Raw genomic sequence first — 20879 nt, forward strand, 5'->3', positions numbered from 1 at the left:
ACCCCAGCTAAAAGTGTAAGGTTGGCAGCATGCTGAGTCCTGTGACAGCCACTAGTCAATAGAGCTTCTATGAACAGATTTGATTAGGCCTCTCTTGATATGCCACTGGATGAAACACAAAGGGACTTGTTCCTACTACTGAGCTCTCATCACACACTGTCTATGGGCTGTGCTGGCCTTTATGCTGGAATAGTTCTGCAGAGGCAGGGACAAGTGGTCAGGGTTACAGTGACAAAACGGAGTTTGAAGCTGTGACATTAATTCTCCTTCTAGCCAATAGAACTAGTACAATTTCTAGTTCAGGGCAAGAAACCCCTTCCCTACTTCACACATGTCCAGAAATCTGGAGGGGTCTCATTCACTCCTGCTTTCTAGACTTACCTCCCACCTCCTGCAGGTGCAGCTGAGTTAATGGCCTGTACCATGTCTGTAGTCAGAGCGTCCAGTAAGCTGGTAATAAATTCTACTTTCTTCCCTTCTGGGCAGCCTGCAAAATGTGAAGAGGAAAAGTAACTTGAGAACAGAGTCAGTCTCCCACCCTGATTCAACCCTCTTCAGCGTGGACATAGCACAATCTCGATCTTGGTAAGGTTTACTATGGCACCCAAGTCTCCAGGCAGAGGCAGAATAATCCTTGAATGGTTTTAGCCTCAGCATCTAATCAGCTCATCCCAGCCACCTCCAGGATCTGCCTGTGCATTGCATGAATACTACTTTTGTTCGCTTCTTTCCTGGCGGCTGCCCCCAGTTGTCTGCCTTCTCTCTCACTTCACTGGTTGATTCCTCTGGGATCTAATAATGACCTCAGATCACCAGCTTCCACCATTGAGCAGAATCACTGCTTCCGGTAACCCCTTCTAGGAGGGCTGCCTTCCACCAACACAGAGCACCATTGTCAACATTTTCTGCATTCCCAAACGCATGCACACACAACCTATGACAAAGGTCTAAAAAGTTACCACAATCGCTTTGACAGTTGAACAGCACCTGCCAATTATTATAACTAAATCCCTCCTTTGCAATGAAACAGGCTCCGTTTTCTGCCACACTCACACTAACGGACACAGTAACTAGCATTTCTCCACATCATGTATACCACACACTCTTACTTGCCCCTTAGCACTCATTTGGCTCCTAGTCCAGAACATGTCAGCAATGTAAATGATAAGCTGCCACTGCAGTTGGAGTAGACCACTCACTCTAAAGAGCTTTTTGTTGTAGAAATGAGAAGATTGAAAAGCTGTTTGCTAGAAATCATCTCCCAAGGGTCTCAGCACCTCACCCTCTGCAGGGACTAGCGGTGTTGGTTGCAGAGAGGGAATGACAAACTCCCCTTCCTTCCTTCTTCTGGAAGCAGCCATGACATGATTTGTACCACACAAGGCACATGTCTAAGTTTCTCTCTCCTTGGCACTGGCAAGATCTTTTAATGGGGGTGGGGAGACAATGAAAGTAGTGCTTGTAGTAATGTAGGCTTCAAAGGATGGGGTGACCTTTTGGGTAACATCACCAACTACTTCAATAAAGTAGGCCCTCCTTAACAATTAAGAGTAATAGGGAGGCTGTCACTCATGTTGTGCTTAGGGTTGTTACTCAGCTGGGGGAGCCAATAGAAATGGGAAAGTCTCGGAACAGAACACACGGAAAGTCTCCTTGCTTTCCCACTCTCCTTTGATGCAACTGTGTGGATCACTAATGGGTCATCAGATCTAACACCAGTTAATTCACTGAGGAAGGGATAGAAACCTCCAGCCTGAATCAGATGGGACGGTATAGTGAGATTTTCCTGTTGACCTTCTTCAGCGAGGATGACCAGGTAACTTTCTCCCATTGACCTCCTTTACTCCTCATGAGACACAAGTAGTACGTGGGACGACAGCCAACCCTGACAGGTAGATTTCGCACCTCCCTACCAAATGCACACAATCAAACCCCAGAAGATCAACCCATGGCAGGTCGATCTTGTGAGCTAGTGTAGACATAGCCTCAAGCTTGAGCCTACTGCTTCCCAGAGTTTCCCTGAGCCAGAGACAGGTTACTTTCCTGACACAAATTTTCTTTCAGACATACAACTTTGCTGTCTGTGTTTTGCTTTCAACTGGCAGAGATACACCAGGAAGGAAGGGGATTTTCCTCAGAGGTGCTGGAAGTAAGGGTGCTGCCACACTCCGTGGTTTAAAGTGGTTTTCATTATATACAGGGTTTACAGTCTGGCAGAATGGATCACTGCACCTCCACTATAAGAAAGTGTTCCAGCACCCCCGGGCAGGGCTGCCATTTGCAAGCCAGCTGGAGCTTCTAAAATCCTGGTGAAAGGGCCATCAACCCCAGCTAAAAGTATAAGGTGGGCAGCATGCTGAGTCCTGTGATAGCCACTAGTCAACAGAGGTTCTATGAACAGATTTCAGGTGCAGGTGACAAGCCAGCCCATGGGAAAATCTCAACCTTTTCCATCTGCCTCTGTAAATTAGCAGTGCCTCTAGTACATTTCCTGGAATGGACTCCAAAATGTGAAGACACCATGACATATACACACAGAGAAAACACAAATCAGAGAAAACCTCCTCATGTTACAACGTACACACAGCAAACCTCTGCTCTCTTAAAACATCGTAAGTACTTCCCCTTCTCTCACTTGAACATTAAAGACAGATGGATGTCTGCCCCCACTCTAACCTGGCAGCTCTCGGTCCTTGAATGGATCATCAATCTCTGTGCTCTTCGATCTGGCATCAGTTTCACACACTGGGGTCTCATAGCTGGAAAAGGGAGAGGAAGGAGGTTAAGTCATCTGATCTAGCTAGAGAGACAGCAAGTTGCCGTAGAGATGTTAGGAAACGTTTCAGTCTCATCCACTTAGCGCAGAGGACACAAAAACCAGGAATCCAGGTGAGAAATAAATCTAACTCACACTCAGTCTGCATACAACCAGGGGAATGCTTGTAGGAAGAGGGAAATGTAGCGGAATTAGCTTGAATGTGACTTTGCCTTATATCTCTGGCCTCTTTCCTTTTCTTATCAGAGAGCTGTCAGCCCTCTGACTCCCCGGGGAACTGTTCAACACGAGTGGTTGCCTAGGTGGTAGAAGTGGCCAAGAAAACCTTTTGAATGTCAGCTGGCCAGGCTGTAATACTCATTTCTCTTAGATGTGAGCCTGCCCACAGCAAGCCAGGCCATCTGAGACCTTAAGGCTGGGGGAGTGCAGTGCATTGTACTTTGCCTTGATCCAGATCATCCCCTGAGGAATATAAGTTTCAGCATGCAGGAGCCTGTCTATTAAGTAGAACAGACTGATAAGACAATCTCCAGGACCTACAGCAGCTGCCATTTCAAACAGTCCAAGTTCTGTTCCTTCCCTTCAAAAAATCTCCAAGAGCCAAGGAATGAGCTATTTCAAGGTTGTCCCTCTCTTCCCTTCTCTATGGCAGCGGTGTCTACAGAATCACTATTGCTAACAGAGTCAAGTTCAAATGCACAGGGGCTACTGAGAGCTTGCCAGCCCTACAGTTTGTACCCATGGAGCTTTTCAGTTGTGTGGTGCAATGGATCCCTCCTGGAAAGTTTTACACTGCATGAACAAAGATTTCAATATGGAATCTCTTTCATGTGTGGCTGCACATGAAGTTTCCAAGCGTGAAAACTTCCCAGATCAGTATTAGCTATGACAACTTAGGTTCAGACTATTCCTGGCCAGTACCTGGATACACAAGGGTGGGGATAATGCAAGCCATCTTCTCCCCCGTTGTACCACCCAGCCAACGGCCAGGGACAAGAGGCCTGCTCCTCTGATCACAGGGACTGTTTACTTCTAATGCTCCAGGGCTGCAAGCCAGCTCCAAAACAGAAGGTGAGGGGAGGAGACAAAACTATCCCTCCTCTGAGCTGGCTGTCTTTGCTGGCTGGGCAGGAAAACAGAAACGTGCTGTACCTAAAGGATGGCAACAGTATTGTTCTCCCTTGTGCAGAAAAGGTCTCCTGAATGTACTCCCATGGGAGCTCTACTCTGGTGCACAGTCATGCCTATCCAATGCAACTGAGCCCCTAGTACTAATAGTCAGTATCAGCCATGCTAACCTCAAGCCAAGCTGCTGCCACCATCACTCAGGAAACCCAAGTTTCCGAGTGCCTGTAACGCAGCAGAGGTTTTATTTTCTTTGCAGATAAAAATACAGGCCCCATCCTCAGAGATGACCAGTCATTCTGAGTAGTTCAAGTTGTAAAGTTCAGCTCCGTTTGAGCTTTGTATAAGCAGAAAAGATTCTTCAAATATGGTTTATACTTGAAGTGGCTATTTATTTCACCTTCAATTAACTTTAACACAGCTTACTGAATGCTAAAAAAAAGAAAAAAAGAGGACTAAGAGTAATCATGGAATATTTCAGGCAGAAGGCTGCCTTTTTCAGACCATCAAAAGCACATGAAAACAATGATAATGAATACCTGGACAAATCCTTAAGTGTGGTAGGTGCTGCTACAGGTTGAAGTCTCTAATCCAGAACACTCTCACTCAGCAACATCCGTAATCCGACATGATTTTAGTTAGCTGGATAACCACTTATCCTGGGTGTGGCCAAGTTTCCTGTGGTCCCATAAAGATTGTTTACAGCCACCAGTCCTGGCTCTCAGTGTTCTGTGCTGTTATTTGGCTGTAATTTACCTGTGGATTTCTTCTAAGGGCCCAGTAAGCAGGGGAAGTGTTGGTAATGTACTGGGCAATATTGATTGCCCATGGTCTGGCAAATTCTCTTGTCCAGCACCGCTCAGGTCCTGAGGGTGCCAGACTAGAGAGGTTCATCCTGTATACTGGCTATAATACAGGTCCTTTCCTCTCTGCTTCACTGAGCCCAGAGCACACAGCTGGAATGAAAGATGCATTCTTCTCCCCTTCAAGTACAGCAGTGGGACTAGAAGTGTGTGCATTCGCGGGGCAAGCACACGCTTTCTCTGCCCCTGCTCCTCACCCTACAAGTAACAGCACTTAGCATTCCTATTGGACTTTTCACTCCTCAACCTCCCCAAGCTTTGCAGCTACTGTCACCTTCCTTTTACAGATAAGGAAACTGAAGCAGAGAAGGGTGAAGGGATTGGACAGGGAATCAATGGCCCAGCCAGGAACAGAGCCCAGGTTCCCCAGTTCCCACCCCCATGCTTCTTCACTAATGTAAAGGTGCACCCTGGGTTAAGATGATATCAATGACTAGGCAAGGTTAGTGTATTACAGAGATAGGGAAACCATTCCTATCGTATCTGTATTTGTGAATTTAAGTGAGAGAGTGTGTGTTCTGTTGGAATTGTCCTTGCACTTTGGCCTTTAGTTAAGCCCTGGCAAGTTCAGGAAGCGTAACAGAAATATGCAATACTAATTAGTCTCTTTGGCTGTAGCGAATCTTTGGAGAGGGGAAAATACTGAAAAACTATGAGTAGTCATTCAGACAAGGAGTCTCAAGCACACAACTCAGGCCTGACTGTGCTGGTTGCTGACAAGAGTATTAGCTATTATTATTCTAAACAGGAAACTAGACTGGACAGTTCTGGTCTCTTCTGGTGTGGCCATTTCTAGGTTCTTTTGGTTCTCCCCTTCAAAGTTAATTTGTGCTCCACATTACAGGGCAGGTTCAAAGCAATTTGCTCTCACCGGGTTGAAGTACCAGGCAAGGGGCGCCCTGTGTCCACCAGGACGCACCAGCAGTACCCTGTGGACTGATGACATTGTACTGGTTTGTATAGTCCACCAGGTGCACACTCTGGGATGACAATACCCTCCCGGGGGTTCTGTCTGGCCTCCTCCAGGGCACTCTGTCTCTCCTGGTCACACGAGTGAACTTTCTCTGGAAAAGAAAGAGAAACAGAGATATCACTCTCTGCAACAAACCCTGGCCCCAGAGCAACTCTCAGTCCTCAGCACTTAGGATACTAGTCAGACCAGAGAAACCCAGAACCCTCTTGCTTCCCTACAAAACTCCAACATTCAAAAGGAGTTTCCAGCATGAACAGGGAGTTGTGTTACATTCCAGACCTGAAAACCTCCTCCTAATAATGACTTGTCAAGGGGTGCACCAAAAATATTTTCCTCTCTGGCCATCAAAATGGCTAGAGCTACTCCAGCTTTCAGCATGTCCTAAAGAGAGCACATCTACTGCATACTTGTGGCAGAGAAAAAGTGTGCTGTTGTTTCTTTACTCCACAGTATGTCCTGAGGAACAGAGAAAGTACCTACACTTCCCTTTCCCTATGCAGTATACTCTGAGGGAGCAGAAGAAGGGTCTAATTCCTCTCCTCCCTACTGTACATAGAAAGAGCATCCTTGCTGGCATCGTGCACAAGGAAATGGATAACAGAGGTGATGTGCACTAGGGAAGAAACATTTGGAAATGTCTTCCAGAGTCATCCAAGAATCAGGAAGCTTCTGTCCCAAAGGTCAGGCTTCTATCAAATGAGTTAGAGGACAAACTCATTTAGTTGGCAGATGTAGTAAGCTGCTGTCCTCTATATGGACCAGTCCCTGGGGGTTGGGGGATGAAACGCCCACTTTACAAGTCTATAATGTTAACATACATTTAACTGGAACAAAAATGCTGTTTGTTGGAAGGCCCCGGGCATATTTATCTGGCCTTTGACCTGAGGGCTGAGAAAATTGTTACTTCTAGTTCTCAAGTCAGCTAAGGAATCTAGAAAAGAGTAAAAAAGACTTGATATGCTTTAGACTAAAAAGAAATAAGTACAGAACATCCCAATAAACAGTCTGGATTTTCTAAATATATGTATCAGGGTGATATATATAAAAGAAAAAAAAGAGAGAGGACAAATGCCCCTCACCCCCATCCTTGTTTAACCCTTTGCACAGGTCATATTGCCTGAAATCCTTTCCCATATGCAGGAGCACTTCAAGGTTTCCGTAATAAAAATAACTCAGAACCCTGACAAGAGGTGTCTGAACCCAAACTTGCCGACGTTTGGATGGTTGGGACATACTGTATTACACAGATGTCTGCTCTTTTGGGGGAACAGGGGGTGCCAACTCCAGAATTAGTCTGACAGTTCCCAGTACAGTTATAGGCATCAATTGCTTCAGTTGCCAGATGCCAACTGACCCTGCTTTCTAAACTGTAACACAGCAGGCAAAGAAAGAGGGTCAAAGAGACCACAGAAGTCCTCCATCCCAAGCATTTCAGACCCTCTGTAGGACTGTCAGCAAAAGAGACACTTGAGCTTTGTCATGCACAAATGAGGTTTAATATAAGAGCCTTAACTATGCACAAGTCTGGCTCAACCAGAAAAAAAAACTTGATTGGCAAGGAGGTGAGGGGTTGGGGGATAAAATCAACACAACTGAAAGGGCTCACGTCTCAGCTGATATTTAAGCTGAGTTCATTTTGCTGACAGATTTTAGATTTAAAAAAAAAACAAACACCTGAATGCTCCTGAACTGTGTGGAGACAGAGGAGTTATTCAGTAAGAGGCCTGCAGGCTTCTTAACAAATCAATTACATCACAAGGGGCCAGCTTACTCAAGGTTCCTGCCTGCCAGCAATTTACACCTTGGCCATCGGGTGAGGGGTAATTCATTTAGTTCGATGAAGCAAGCAAAGCAGCCAGGATTCCATGCCTACGATCACTTCATTTTTGATTAATTCACTTTATTTAATAACCAAAAGAAAAAACTCCATTGAAGAAAAGTGCATTCCAGACATTTTTCTGTCCAAATCCCCAAAGCTTCCTCAGTAAGCCAATTCTCTGGAGTCCTTTGAGGCTTGCAAAACTGGCACTAAATGTGTCCTTTGGAAAAACATAAATACCAAAGCTTTTTTTGGCTCTGCACCACAACTTGTTATAAATTAATCACTTTTCTTTTTCTTTTAATCAGACATGGCCTCAGTTTACACACATAGTACTGAGAGTATACATCATGGTGCATGTATATGCAATGCACAAGTGTGAATATGAATGTATGTACACGTCCATTATACCAGTGTCACTTTAAAACATTGCCTCTTTGCCCATCATAGTAACAACAGAAATGTGGGTAAATAGATGGCCCAGGGAACTCCTACTGGAACACGGAGCTGACTGATAATGACTACCATTGAATGATACTTTAGGAGTACATCCACACAGCAAAAACCTTTCACAGCAGCAAGTCTCAGAGCTCAGGTCAACCAACTTGGACTCATGATGCGGAGCTGAAGACAGCAGGGTAGATGTTTAGGTTTGGACTGGAGCCTGGACTCTGGAACTTGGCGAGGTGGGCAAGTGAGAGGCTAAGAGCACAGACTCCATCCTGAGCCCAAACAAACATCGACACAGCTTTTAGACTCTGTAATACAACCCCTCGGAGACCAAGTCTGTTGGTCTGGACTCTAGATTTGTTCCTACAAGGGTTTTGCTTTGTAGACATTCCCACTGAACAGACTTTGGCAGCTTTGTTTAATTCATGGCACACAGGTATCTATGTCAAAATGACCACCACCATAACTGACAATAACCGGCTCCTTGTTATCCCTTCTGCTGAGATTTCCAAGGATTGAATGGATCATGGAGCCTCTCATCCAAGACTAGCCAATTGCATAGCCATCACTCTCCACTGTGGGCAAAAGCTGAGGTATGGGCAGAACTGCAGTATTAACTGTAGTGCCATATCTTCTAGAGCAGTGTTTCTCAATGATGCTCGGTGGACCAGCACCTGTTCCTGACATAGTTGAGGAAGGCAGCAAGCCTACCCCTAGTATCAAAAAGATTGAGAAACACTGTTCAAGACAACACTGATGGAAAAACAACAAAACCCTACCTATACTTCAGCATCCATCCCGACATCGCTGAGGGCAAATTCTGACAGTGAAGTTTGCTAACGTAGATGAAGAGTTTCCCTGAGACAAGTCAGAGGGATGCTAAATGGAAGGGAGGATTCCAAAGCCACATTTCGGAATAACATCCTTCTCCAGGGGGTCCTTTCCCTAATGCTAAATAATATTCCTGTAATTTTTAAATGACATAATATTTAAGGCCTGTCCCAACACCCACCAAAAGCAAAGGGAAGATTCCCACTGATTTCACTAGAACTGGATCAGGTCCTAATTATGCAGAGCAATCTTCTGGGAAATCTCCATACTGGCATTGTATTATCTAAGTGCAATATGAGACAGTGTAGAACGTACAGACAGACACCTTTTAAGCAATCATACAAATAAGGATGGAATGCAAAATACCATCTGCAACCAAACATATCTCACATATACCATATATATGTGCATACACACAAAAGTTGAGGTGCTCACCCACATTTTATTCAATTTTCATCTGTTGTGTTGGATATGTTTGAAGTGCCTCAAGATTTTTAAGATGGGAAAAATGTTTCTATAAAAATCATCATATACATGACAAGATCATGCTGACCTGAGTCTTCCAGTCTGATTATTTCTGAAAGTTTGTTTGTTAGGAAATTACAAGAGTATATATAATATTTAAATTGCAATTCATACTTCAAGACAGTTTTTCACTGTGGTATGGGGATGTGAAAACAGCTGGCCCAACTTCAGAGGCAGAATCAACCAATTTGCAAGTAGCTGATGTTAGCATATCTGCAGGAGAGGAGAATGGGACAGCTGCAGGATAGCTGCTTCCTATTGATGGGGAAATATTTATCTAAATGCACACGGTGACAACAGGTTGCATATTAGAACCCCAAAAGTTAAACTAAGTTTTTCTTCTTTCCTTTACACTTAAACACTAGGGCCTCACATCTGTGCACTGCCCCCCAACCACACACACACACACTCCGCAATTATACCAGAGCTGTATAACAGCATTTATTTACTAGCAGGTAGTGGCATTTTTGCTTTATCTGTTCAAAAATTTGTCCTCAGGTTTCAGCTTCAATATTTTCATTAGCTGTGAAGAGAATTTGTGATACAAAATTGTGAAGTGTTGCCAACACCTGCAAGAACAGATAAAGAAAAAACCACACACGCCTCAGTGCCATATCCAGACACTCATGCAGTCACAACAGTTGCTGATGGCTAGATACAAGGAAAATAAAATTAAATTCAATTTGGACAAATATATGAAGGGAAACAACCTGAAACACTTTATAGGAAGCAATCTTTAAAAAGCAGCACAGTAATGGAGAACTGGGGGTCATTGTGGACAGTTAACTTTGTGCACTGCAATATGTTAGCAAAAAACAGGTTAATGCTCTTTGAAGACAGTGCTCTGTGGCATGATGCATCAATGACTTAAGCAGTTTTGAGATTGTGCCTTAACTAATGTAAACTGGCACCACTCAGGTGACTTCACTGGTTTATACCAGTTGAAGATCTGAACTACTCTGCTCCTGTCTAGGCAATTTATAACAAGAGATGTGGAATTCAGAAAGTGACAGTGACTAAGGAGCAAGACAGATTGATTTATGGGAGGAAAGACAGAAAACTAAGGATTGTATTTTCAGAAGCACACCTCAATGGCCAAACTCCACTTTTATTTACATGAACAGGAGTTTTACCCTTGACTTCAACAGGGACATCATCAATCTAGTTCTGAGGGCTTCTGAAAAATCCTATTCTAAATATGCATAACTTCCACAAATGGTACAGACAAGATGATATGATAACCAATTATACAAGTATTAACATCACTAATGGAAAGAATTGTTTTGACTGGTCCAAACCACTCTCACAGTGAAATGGAAAGCTATTTCAACAATAATTTTTATTTCTACAGCACTTCCTACCCAAGGATTTCAAAGAGCTTTACAAACATTAAATGAATTAGCCTCAGATCTTCCTGAAGTAGCAAGCAGTACTCTTCTCCTTTTATAGAAAAGGAAAGAGACACAAAAAAGTGTATCAATGATGTGCCCCTGGTTACAGAGAAAGTGGGGACAAAGTCCAGCTTAGAATTCAGATTGCCTAGGTTCTAGTCCTATACTTTGACCATAAAGCCAAGCTTGTTCTTAGGAATAGAGTACATAGGCTGGCAGAGTTCCCTGATGGCCAGCTGTGTTAAAGCAAAGAACAATTCCACTGTGAAAAATGGTAGCTCCTCTGTTGTTTGAGACATTTAGAAGTAAGACTGAAGAAAGCACTCATGACTGTGCTGTAGCCGCTAAGTGCTTGTACATTGTCAGTGAAGGTAAGCTGTCCAACAGATCTTACGCATCTCATGGATTTTTGATTTGGTGACCCTCTGAAGAAGGTGTCTAGATCCAGGAGGGTGGAAACTTTGGAATGCAAATAAGCTATGAGCCAGACACCATCTATAAAAGTCATCTGCAGCGCCAAAAAGAAGCTTGTCCTCTCAGTGAAGAGAAGGGTATCTACAAGCATGACTCCTCTTTGAGTTAGCAGGAGTCAATCGGCACCAAGAGGCAAAAGGAAAGGAAAGAAGATACACACATTTTATGGCACCTCTACATTTAGAGAGAAAAGCCTTTACCACAGTGAGTGTATGGGAGCGTGACGAACAAGAGGCTAACCCAGGATCAACAATGCTTCTTGTAACCATTTTAAAAAGAAAGACATTGCCACATGGTTCTATCCTCTGCTGTAACTTGTGACAGCAGTCAGCAAAAAAAGCCCCATAGCTCAGCCAAACTACTGCTGCTGCTACTGCTGCTGCTGCTCCTGCTGCTTGGGAACATAACCTCTGGGAGTTAGTAAATCAAGACTGTTACTCACTTACAGCAAGAAATAGAGACAGGTGAGGGGAAGAGAGCGGGGGAATTAATGGCAGAAATATCCATTTTAACTATAGCTGCTCAGCTCTAAAAATGCTATCTATTGGTTATTTATTTTTTACTCACCTACTTTTAACACTCTTTAGAACATTTTGAAAACTGGCATCTTCTGAAATGATGGGCTACAGCACGAGAGGTGGGGACAGGACCTCTCTTTTGTGGCTTATTTATTACACATTTTCCCTGGCAGTATCTTTTGACAGATGCATCATCACACGCCTAAATGGTCTCTTGCTTTCTCACACATTGAGAAACGTATTTTCTGACACAACTCTGCCATCTCCACGCAAAAACAGAAGTGGACTGATGAGGTGAGGGACTCATCCGTTCTCTAATTAGCCCACTGATTATTTCCACTGGGGAATTTGGTTATGCAAGGCAGTGCTGAAGAGCAAATGCCAAGAAGCATTAGTAGATTACAGTCCTGCTTAGACTCCTGCTTGATGGGTAAATACTGTTTCATTAATGCTCCATGGGTAAAAGGCCCTTAAAGATTTTTCCAAAATCTTTCCATGTCACATCATCTCAGCAATAATTGCATCCCCCATCTCAAGAATAGATGAGCTTTAGAAAACAAGCAGTCATTGAAGTCCACTGGTTGAACCACAGGCTTGAAAAAATTCAAGCTTCTGCTCCCATTTAGTAGAATATGCATGCAGGTAAGGGAGACACTGAAGTTTTTATTCCTAGCTCTGCCAGTCTTGCTGGGTGTGGGTAAAGACATCCTTGCCTTAGTTTGCCCTATGTCTCTTTTTGGTTAAATGTATCCATGGAATTGCTTTGAGAGACTTGAATGGAAAGCACTAAGCACTCTGTTATTAGTTGCAAAGATAGCTTGGTGCTAGTCAGTCAGCCAACCTTATTTTCCAAACTGAAGTGCCCTCTATGCTGCATGGCTGCACAGCAGCCTAATAAGCCTCATGCAAGGGCTCTGGGCTGCCAGGTCCAGAGCTGCTGAGGACTGGGGAGTGTTGCCTCTCCCCAAGCCATGTCAGACTCCACTTCTGGGCAAGAGGAACACACTTCTCCCCTGGCTTCAGCAGCTCCCTGTTGGGCTAGAGGAGTGTGCCTCTCCACCAGCTGCAGCAGCTCCCTGCTGGGGCTGGGAAAGAAGTGAGCACCCCCAGGCTCACAGCAGGGTGCTTCTCTGGCTGGCAGAGAAGCACATTCTCAACCCTGCGCCTCCTCCCACACTCGGGAGCCCTCGGTCCAACCCCTGCTACAGATGGCCCATGTGCAAAATGAATTTTGTTATGTGCATGAATATGGAGGCGATGTGTCACACACCACCCCCATACTGGTGTGCATAACAAAATTCATTCTGTCCATGGACGTAAGAGAATTAGAGGGGCAACGGATCCAAACCCATGAGTTGCTACTAAAACAGAGGAAAGGCCATGAGGAATGGGAGCAGACTGGTCTAAGGTGACCACATGTCATGATTTTAGAGAGACAGTTCTGATATTCAGGGCTGTCTCTTATATAAGCACCTATTACCCTCCACCCCCAACTTGATTTTTCACACTTGCTCTCTGGGCACCTGGTTAGACAGCATAGGTCAGTCCTACCTGAAAGGCAAATCATTTTGGAGGCAGGCTGATTCACAACATAACACTAGCTGTCCAGAGTGCTCATGCCTACAAAAATGCTTCTCTTTGCTCTGCCTTGGCAAGTGCTTTTCTCCATTGCTGAACACACATGCCTGTGTTGTAAGAGCAACACACAGCAGCTTCTGTCTGGCCTGGGCACCAGGATTTCCTCATGAGCTGTTACCCTTGCGTTCTGCACGGAGTCCTACTCAAACCTGCTGGTTAAAATACAACCAGAGCCTGGAGGACCAGCTACAGAAGCACGTTGTAGAGCTAGTATTTGGACCACAGCCTACTGACAGCCCATGGACAGAGAGATCAAAACCTGACCTCCTGCATGGCAGCACATTATCAGCAATGCGACATTACAAGGCCAACCCAGCCAAAATAGCATTTTTAAATTAAAAATGTTGTTATCTTGTCTTGCGCCAGCCTCACCTTGTTCCTAGATCTGCAGCAAGATGCGGAGCTAGAGGGGAGTATAGCAGCTAGCAGAACACGGAAACATCACAGACACGGAGCCAAGTCTCCTCACTTCTGATTCTAGCTCTACCATTGGTTCGGTGGCTTTTAGCAAATCAGGGCCTCTGTGCCTCAACTTCTCTCTCATGGGATTAACTCATTGAGTCAGATTCTCATTTATACTTGGGCCAATTTACACTTGTAGAATCAAGAGGCCTTTAAATGTGATGTGATGTAATTTATACTACCATCAAGGCTCTTTTAGCATACACCTATACTTACTGGGAGATGAACCCAGTCAGGGTAGATCTTCTGTGGTTTGACTTTGCCCACCTAATGGGCAAACTACCAGGGCTTGGCAGTAAACCCTGGCACTCCTCAAAACCGCATGGAGTAAGGGAGGTCGATGAGAGCGCTTCTCCCATCAACCTCCGTCTGTGAGGGTGTCCAGATAAGACCATGCTAGATACATCGATTCCAGCTACTCAATTGTTGTAGCTGGAATTGCGTACCTGGGATTGACTTTCAGGTCTAGCACAGACCTGGCTTTAGTAGAAGCCAGCATAGTGCTAAGGCGGCTAAGAGAGAAAGAGATTCATTACCGTTTACAGAGCACTGAACTCCAGGAACAACAGGTGCCTTTCTGTCCAGATACGATGCTCAGAAGCAATGGACCAGAAAGGAAAATTCTATCCAGGAAGTAATTCCAACATGGAGTTGCTACAGGCTTGCACCCTGTCCACCATGAAGACAAAGAAGGATTCTAAACAGCCGGGAGGAGCTGGCACACAAGGGCTGGCAGGCCTGCTAAAACAGCCTGGTGAACAGGTACTGGACACCACCATGCAAAGCAGGGGAGTGGGGGGAGGGGCAGAAACAACCCCGTCTGTTTTCTCTAAAAGCACAATACCAGCTGAGCAAATACAGGCCATGGGTAGAGGATAAATCTCTCCCCACCTCTCACGCACAAGCAGCACTGCCACTGCAGCCTGCCTCACTCTTGGCCCATCAGCCTGGAAGAACCTTCCGAGTTTAGTTTATTTTTAAAGTAAAAAGAAGTATTCCCTGCAGAGGTCCCCAGTGCACACATTCTGTGAGCTGTTCTCGCTCTGACTGTTAATCTCTCAGCAGACAACAGGGTGAAAAAAAATTACTGTATTCACATGCTGCAGAATTTTAGCTATTGATTTATTATGTTCAAAGTGACCTGTATCAGGTGGCACATCAGATCTAAATTATTCAGAAATCCCACCCCACACACACAAACGCATCAATGTGACAGAGCTACACTGAGTTATGCTGCAATGTTAACCTCTTATACAACTATTCAATATATTCGTGGCCCCCCCTTAAACAGGGAACAGGGGTCAGCAAAGGGGATGAAGCACTAGCCTGGGGATGAGGTTAGACTTGCAAAAGGAGGCAGCTGCTACCCAGGCCTCAAACTGCAAAGGAGCAACGTGACAGTCTTGTGGGAATTAGCTGCTGCACAGCCAGGGAAGGGTCCTGCTGTGTAGTACTCCAAAACCCTGCAGGAGCACAGTTCTACTCTAGTTGGAAGGCAGACACTGATGCCTGCCAGCCTGTCACTCCTGCCTTGAGCCCCTTCTGCTGCCCCAGAATGGCAGTCACGCAGTCCTTGTGAACCTTCTAAAACAGCAGTCAGACAAGTCAGCCGGAGGAAAAAATGACCACATCATTTTTAAGCATGTAGCTCAGCATCCTGGCAAAAAGGTAAATTACAGTAACTACTGGGCCTGGTCACATAATCCTATTACATACAGGACCCTGATTAAATTACACCTCACTGGCACACTTTGGAAGTTATTGGTGTCATTTTGTTGACTTGATTCAATTACCTTAGTAGTTGATGATACAAAGAGATGGAGACTCTCTTAGATCCACCTACAGCAGTGTTTCCCAAACTTAAACCATTTGCATACTCCTTTCAGGACATTGGCCTTATTGGTGTAACCCCTCTCCCAGCGCTGTCCCAGTGTTTATTTCCTGCTGTATACCCCCGAAATCCTTTCTAGTACCACCAGTGGTACACTTACCACACTTTGGGAAACGCTGACCTACAGCACTGACGTCCCATTGTTCACGCAGCCTAAAATCCCCAATGACAGAAGTAGGCCTGAATCAAAACCCTTGAGCTGCTGAATTCCCAAGCTTTATGTAAGTTTAGGAATGAGCTTCACAGCTGGCCTGGTTTACATTGAGCACCTAGAGAAGGTAACTAAATATTATCTCCACCATGCCCAAACCACAGACCTAAATTTGTACCCCTCAGAACTGAGAAACCTGGTATCCAAATCTAACTACGAACTTCAGGCCAGTTCCTCGCAGAACATGCGTCAGACAAGAGCTGGCTGAAAACAATTGGTATTAGGCAGTCTTGTTCTGGGAGGCAGCTGGGAGGTTGCTACACTCGCTTTTGTCTATGTAATTCCTCATCATCAAGTGGCAGCTTGTGGAACAGTTAACTCTCCATCCCCTCCTAGGCTAATCCTGAACCCATTTCTTCACTCCCCCATGGCTGTTGCTAATCTATCTTAGCTCCTTTTGTGCAAATGAGGGGGAATAAGCATAGGACAAACACTCCTTGACTATAATGAGAAGTCATACATGTTTCTACCCCAGCCATTCAATATTCATGGGAGAACCCTGTGATGCTACATCCCCATACTTTTAATAGGAATATATTTTTGAACATGAATATGCACTACTCAAATATACTTTATTCCAAACAGGTCAAGTATCCTCTCATTCAGGAGCATGTGCATGTTCTATTTGTGTGCAGTATCAAAATTAAATTCAAAGTTAGAAATATTAAGTCAAAGCCTGCCTATTAATATAGAATTTCTACAGAGCACGATTAGTGGCATTTAAGGCTTATGGGACTGGTGCCCAAGACCATGATCTGTAAATGGCTTCGTTTTTCATATAAGCTCAAACTGTGGTTGGTCAAAAGACATGTGACTGTGCCACCTGGTGCTTGAATCCATCTTGAATCTGGTGTTTTTCCATTGGGTGGGGGAGAGTTACAGATTACCACTCTGGGGAAATTTCCATTTGAGGAATGGGAAGCAATCCACCATCACAAATGTAGTGAGGAGGGCTTTAAACTAAGTTTGTCAGGGAAAGGTGACACAAGCCCTGAGGTAAGTGGGTGAGGAGGAAGGAACAACAACGGAGGACTACTTGTTCGAAAGGAGAAAATAGGCCAGTCAGCTAATCATCTGAGGTGTTTGTCCACAAAAGCAAGAAGCCTGAAAAACAAACAGGCACAGTCAAAGAAGTATGAGGTGATTGGATTAGTGGAGACTTGGTGGGACGAATTGCATTACTGTCATGGAAAGGCACAATTAGTTCAGGAAGGACAGGCAGGGGAGAAAAGGAGGAGTTGCTGCGCTCTATGGCAGTTTTTACACTGGGCTTTTTTGGGAAGAAGGGGCCTCCGGAAGGAGGACTTCCTTCTGGAACCACCCTCCCCGCCCCCCGGGGCTGCGCTTCACCTCAGCCTTTTGGAGTCTGGAAGAACAGTCTTCCGGACTCCAAATCACGTGACGTTATGCTAATGAGGTGAGGGGAATTTGCATCTGTGCCTCATTAGCATCTTTCACTTGGTGTATTAGCACGCCACTTCCAAAGGAAGTGGCCTGTGTAGAAACGGCCTATGTGAGGGACCAGTATGATTGCTCAGAGCTGCAGCATATGGAGGGAGAAAAGCCAATTGAGAATCTTTGCGTTAAAAGCTTAGAGGCTGAAGCAACAGAGGTGATGTTGTGGTTGGCATCTGCGACAGATCACCAGATCAGGTAGATGGGGTAGATGAGAATTTCTTCAGACACCAGAGAGAAGCTTCCAGATCACAGGCCCTGGTTCTCATGGGAGACTTTAATCACCCAGACACTTTCTGGGAGACCAATACAGCAGCACACAGACAGGCAATGCAGTATGGGAAGGAGGTGGGCAGCCCTCAATGGGGAAAGAAGAGGTTAAGAGCTGTCTAGAAAAGCTAGAGGCACACAAATCCATGGGTCCAGATTTAATGTATCGGCAGATATTATTGCAGAGCCTTTACTCATTATCTCTAAAAAAATTTGTTGAGATTGGGAGAGGTCCCAGATGATTGGAAAAAAGGCAAATGTAGTGCCCATCTTTAAAAAGGGGAAAAAAGAACAATTCAGGGAACTATAGACCGATCAACCTTACCTCAGTCCCTGGAAAAATCATGGAGGGGATCTTCAAAGAATCCATTTTGAAACACTTGGAAGAGGGAAAAGCAATCAAGAGTAGTCAACATGGATTCAAGGGCAAGTCATGCCTGCAATCTGATTAGCTTCCATGACTGGACACAGGGAAGTCAATGGATGTGATATACTCTGAGTTTAGCAAAGCTTTTGATACAGTCTCCCACAATGTTCTTGCCCATAAGTTAAGGAAGTATGGATTGGATACCTGGACTGCAAGATGGATAGAAAGCTGGCTTGATGGTCAGGTCCAACCGGTAGTGATCGATGGCCCTATATCTGGTTGGCAGTCAGTTTCAAGTGGAGTGCCCCAAGGTTTGGTTCTAGGGCTGGTATCGTTCAACATCTTTATTAATGACTTAGATAAGGGTATGGATTGTACCCTTAGCAAATTTGCAGATGACACTAAGTTAGGGGGAGAGGTAAATATGTTGGAAGGTAGGGAAAGGGTTCAGAGTGATCTAGATAAACTGGAGGACTGGGCCAAAAATATCTGATGAGGTTCAGCAAGGACAAGTGCAGAGTCCTGCACTTGGGACGGAATTATCCCAAGCATTGTTACAGGCTGGGGACTGACTGGCTCAGTAGCAGTGCAGCAGAAAAGGACCTGGGGATTACAGTGGATAAGAGGATGGATATGAGTCAGTGTGCTCCTGTAGCCAAAAAGGCTAATGACATGTTGGGGTGCATTAGGGGAGGAGCATATCCATCAGCTCTAGAGAAGTTATTCCCCTCTATTCAGCACTGGTGAGGCTACATCTGGAGTATTGTGTCCAATCCTGGGCCCCTCAGTATAGAAAGGATGCAGATGCATTGGAGCAGGTTCAGCAAATGAAAACAAAAATGATTAGAGGCTGGAGCACATGACCCATGAAGAGACCCCGAGGGATTTGGACTTATTTTGTTTGCAGAAGAGAAGAGTGAGTGGTGAATTGATAGCAGCCTTCAACTTCCTGAAGGGGAGCTCAAAAGAGGATGGAGATAAACTGTTCTCAGTGGTGACAGATGGCAGAACAAGGAGTAATGGTCTCAAGTTACAGAGGGAGAGGCGTAGGCTGGATATTAGGAAAAACTATTTAACCAGGAGTGGGGCGAAGTGCTGGAATGCTCTTCCATCCCTAGGATTCTATGATCTTCAGCTGGCTTTTGAAATGGCTCTACCCACTCTTAAGAGGATACACATGCAGAAATCTGAAAATAAAGAACTCTCAAGATACATGATGGAAAGATCAACTCTTGGCTTGAAGGATTTGCCCTGGAATAAGGACTAGGATGAGAATTATGATCGGTAATGATCTCTCAATGTATTAGTCTTGGCTGGCCTGTTTATTTTAGATTAGCAAAATGCTTTGATCTGTTTTCACTTGCAATCACTTAATTCCTTCTTTTCACACTCAATAAAAAAAACAAACTTCTGCTCATTATCAAACCCAGCACAAATAATTGTTACTTGAGAAGGTAGCCATGACGGTGCATTGCTCTCTCTCTCATTGAGAAAGAGAGCTAACTTGATGAGCTTTCTCTGTGTAAAACAGAGTAAAACAGATTTGGGGTTTTGGTCACTTTTGAGGACTGTGCTCCTAGATGTTATCAAGTCCTATAAAGGAAGCTTCTCAGAGCTGAGCTGGTTCAGCATTTGTTTTACTTTGCTGAGGGGCTGTTACCCCAACTCTGTATGTTGGCTGGGGAAGACCAGGACAGGGTGGTGGGGAATCCCAGAGGGCAGACAAGCAGGCTCAGTGGTATGACAGCCCCAAGAGAACCTCTGTGATCAGACCTCTCACAACCCCACTCTGCCCCTCCAAAACTTTTGGTTAGCCGCAGGAGCTATTATGGAGGAAAATCCCCTGCTTGTGCTGGCTGCACTATGTAAGAACAGCACTCCCCCCACTAGTACTGGGGAGAGGGGACAAACCCACAGGTGATATGTAGGTGCACTTTAAAATGTTATCCAAGCTGATCTGCATTAACTGTTATTTGGCTGCCCCCTGCACTGGTCACCTTTGGCATGTAATGGTCTTTGTGCAAATGTCTATGCAAGGGCCAGGACATGAATGTGGAGGGCAAACCACTGTGTGCTGCCAGACAGTATTTGTAGCGGATGTGCAGCACCTCCGAGGCCCAAGCAGGTGCGTGCACATCCCTCTGAAGGGAATCCTCCCTGCAGGTTCACTGAACCCCTTCAATAGAGAAGAGGCTTTGTAAATACAAATTTGGTTCTCTCCAACCTCCCCCGTCTCTAGATGGGCTGACAGCGATCCCTGCTGTAACCCTCTGGCCTCAGCAGAAGTTCCTTAAGAGAAGAATGTGACCTTTTTGTTTTAACCCTAAAAACAGATCAGTGGGCTTTTAAGCAAAGAGCTTTGCTCCAACTCCTAGTACCTCTCTTCTGCCCATCTCCCTCCCCAGCCCATTTTCATTAACAGAGAGCTGTGGGGGCAGCAGTTATGACTGTACCTCAAGTCATTTGCTTTCTTTCTTTGGGGATAGAGGAGACAGAATTTCTTGGGAATGATTTATCACAGGGCATGAAGGGCGAGCTTTATTTACTTATTTGCCTAGCTGCATATAGTTTAGCACCTAGGTTTGCAAACTGATTATTATACTTGGTTATTTTTCCCACTTGCATAATTTGTACCTTCTCATAGAGCAAATTAACTGCTCCCCAATGGCATGTTATTGATGACTTTGTTAGATGATTGACTGGCTGGGAAGGCACATGGCTCTAGACTCCCCTAATACCCCCCTCCTACCCACCCGCTATTCTCATCCACTTCAGGACTGCTGAAGTTTCACACTTGCTGGTGGTGTATCACTCCCATTCTAACTTTAAATAGCATCTAG

At 44.9% G+C, this 20879-nt stretch overlaps 1 protein-coding gene across 1 annotated transcript in view; it reads right to left on the reverse strand.

Annotated features, from left to right (window-relative positions):
• The window catches only part of SMOC1 (SPARC related modular calcium binding 1), a 183084-nt gene that overhangs the window by 21901 nt on the left and 140304 nt on the right, over window positions 1-20879 (reverse strand). Inside the window, exons 8-10 of the mRNA XM_074998874.1 lie at window positions 5636-5828; window positions 2677-2759; window positions 382-487 (exon numbers count right to left, since the gene is read on the reverse strand). Coding sequence (XP_074854975.1) covers window positions 382-487; window positions 2677-2759; window positions 5636-5828 — 382 coding nt within the window. The remainder of the gene's footprint in view (window positions 1-381; window positions 488-2676; window positions 2760-5635; window positions 5829-20879) is intronic.

The sequence above is a fragment of the Carettochelys insculpta genome, chromosome 6 (assembly GCF_033958435.1).
Source record: "Carettochelys insculpta isolate YL-2023 chromosome 6, ASM3395843v1, whole genome shotgun sequence".
Classification (NCBI taxonomy): domain Eukaryota; kingdom Metazoa; phylum Chordata; order Testudines; family Carettochelyidae; genus Carettochelys; species Carettochelys insculpta.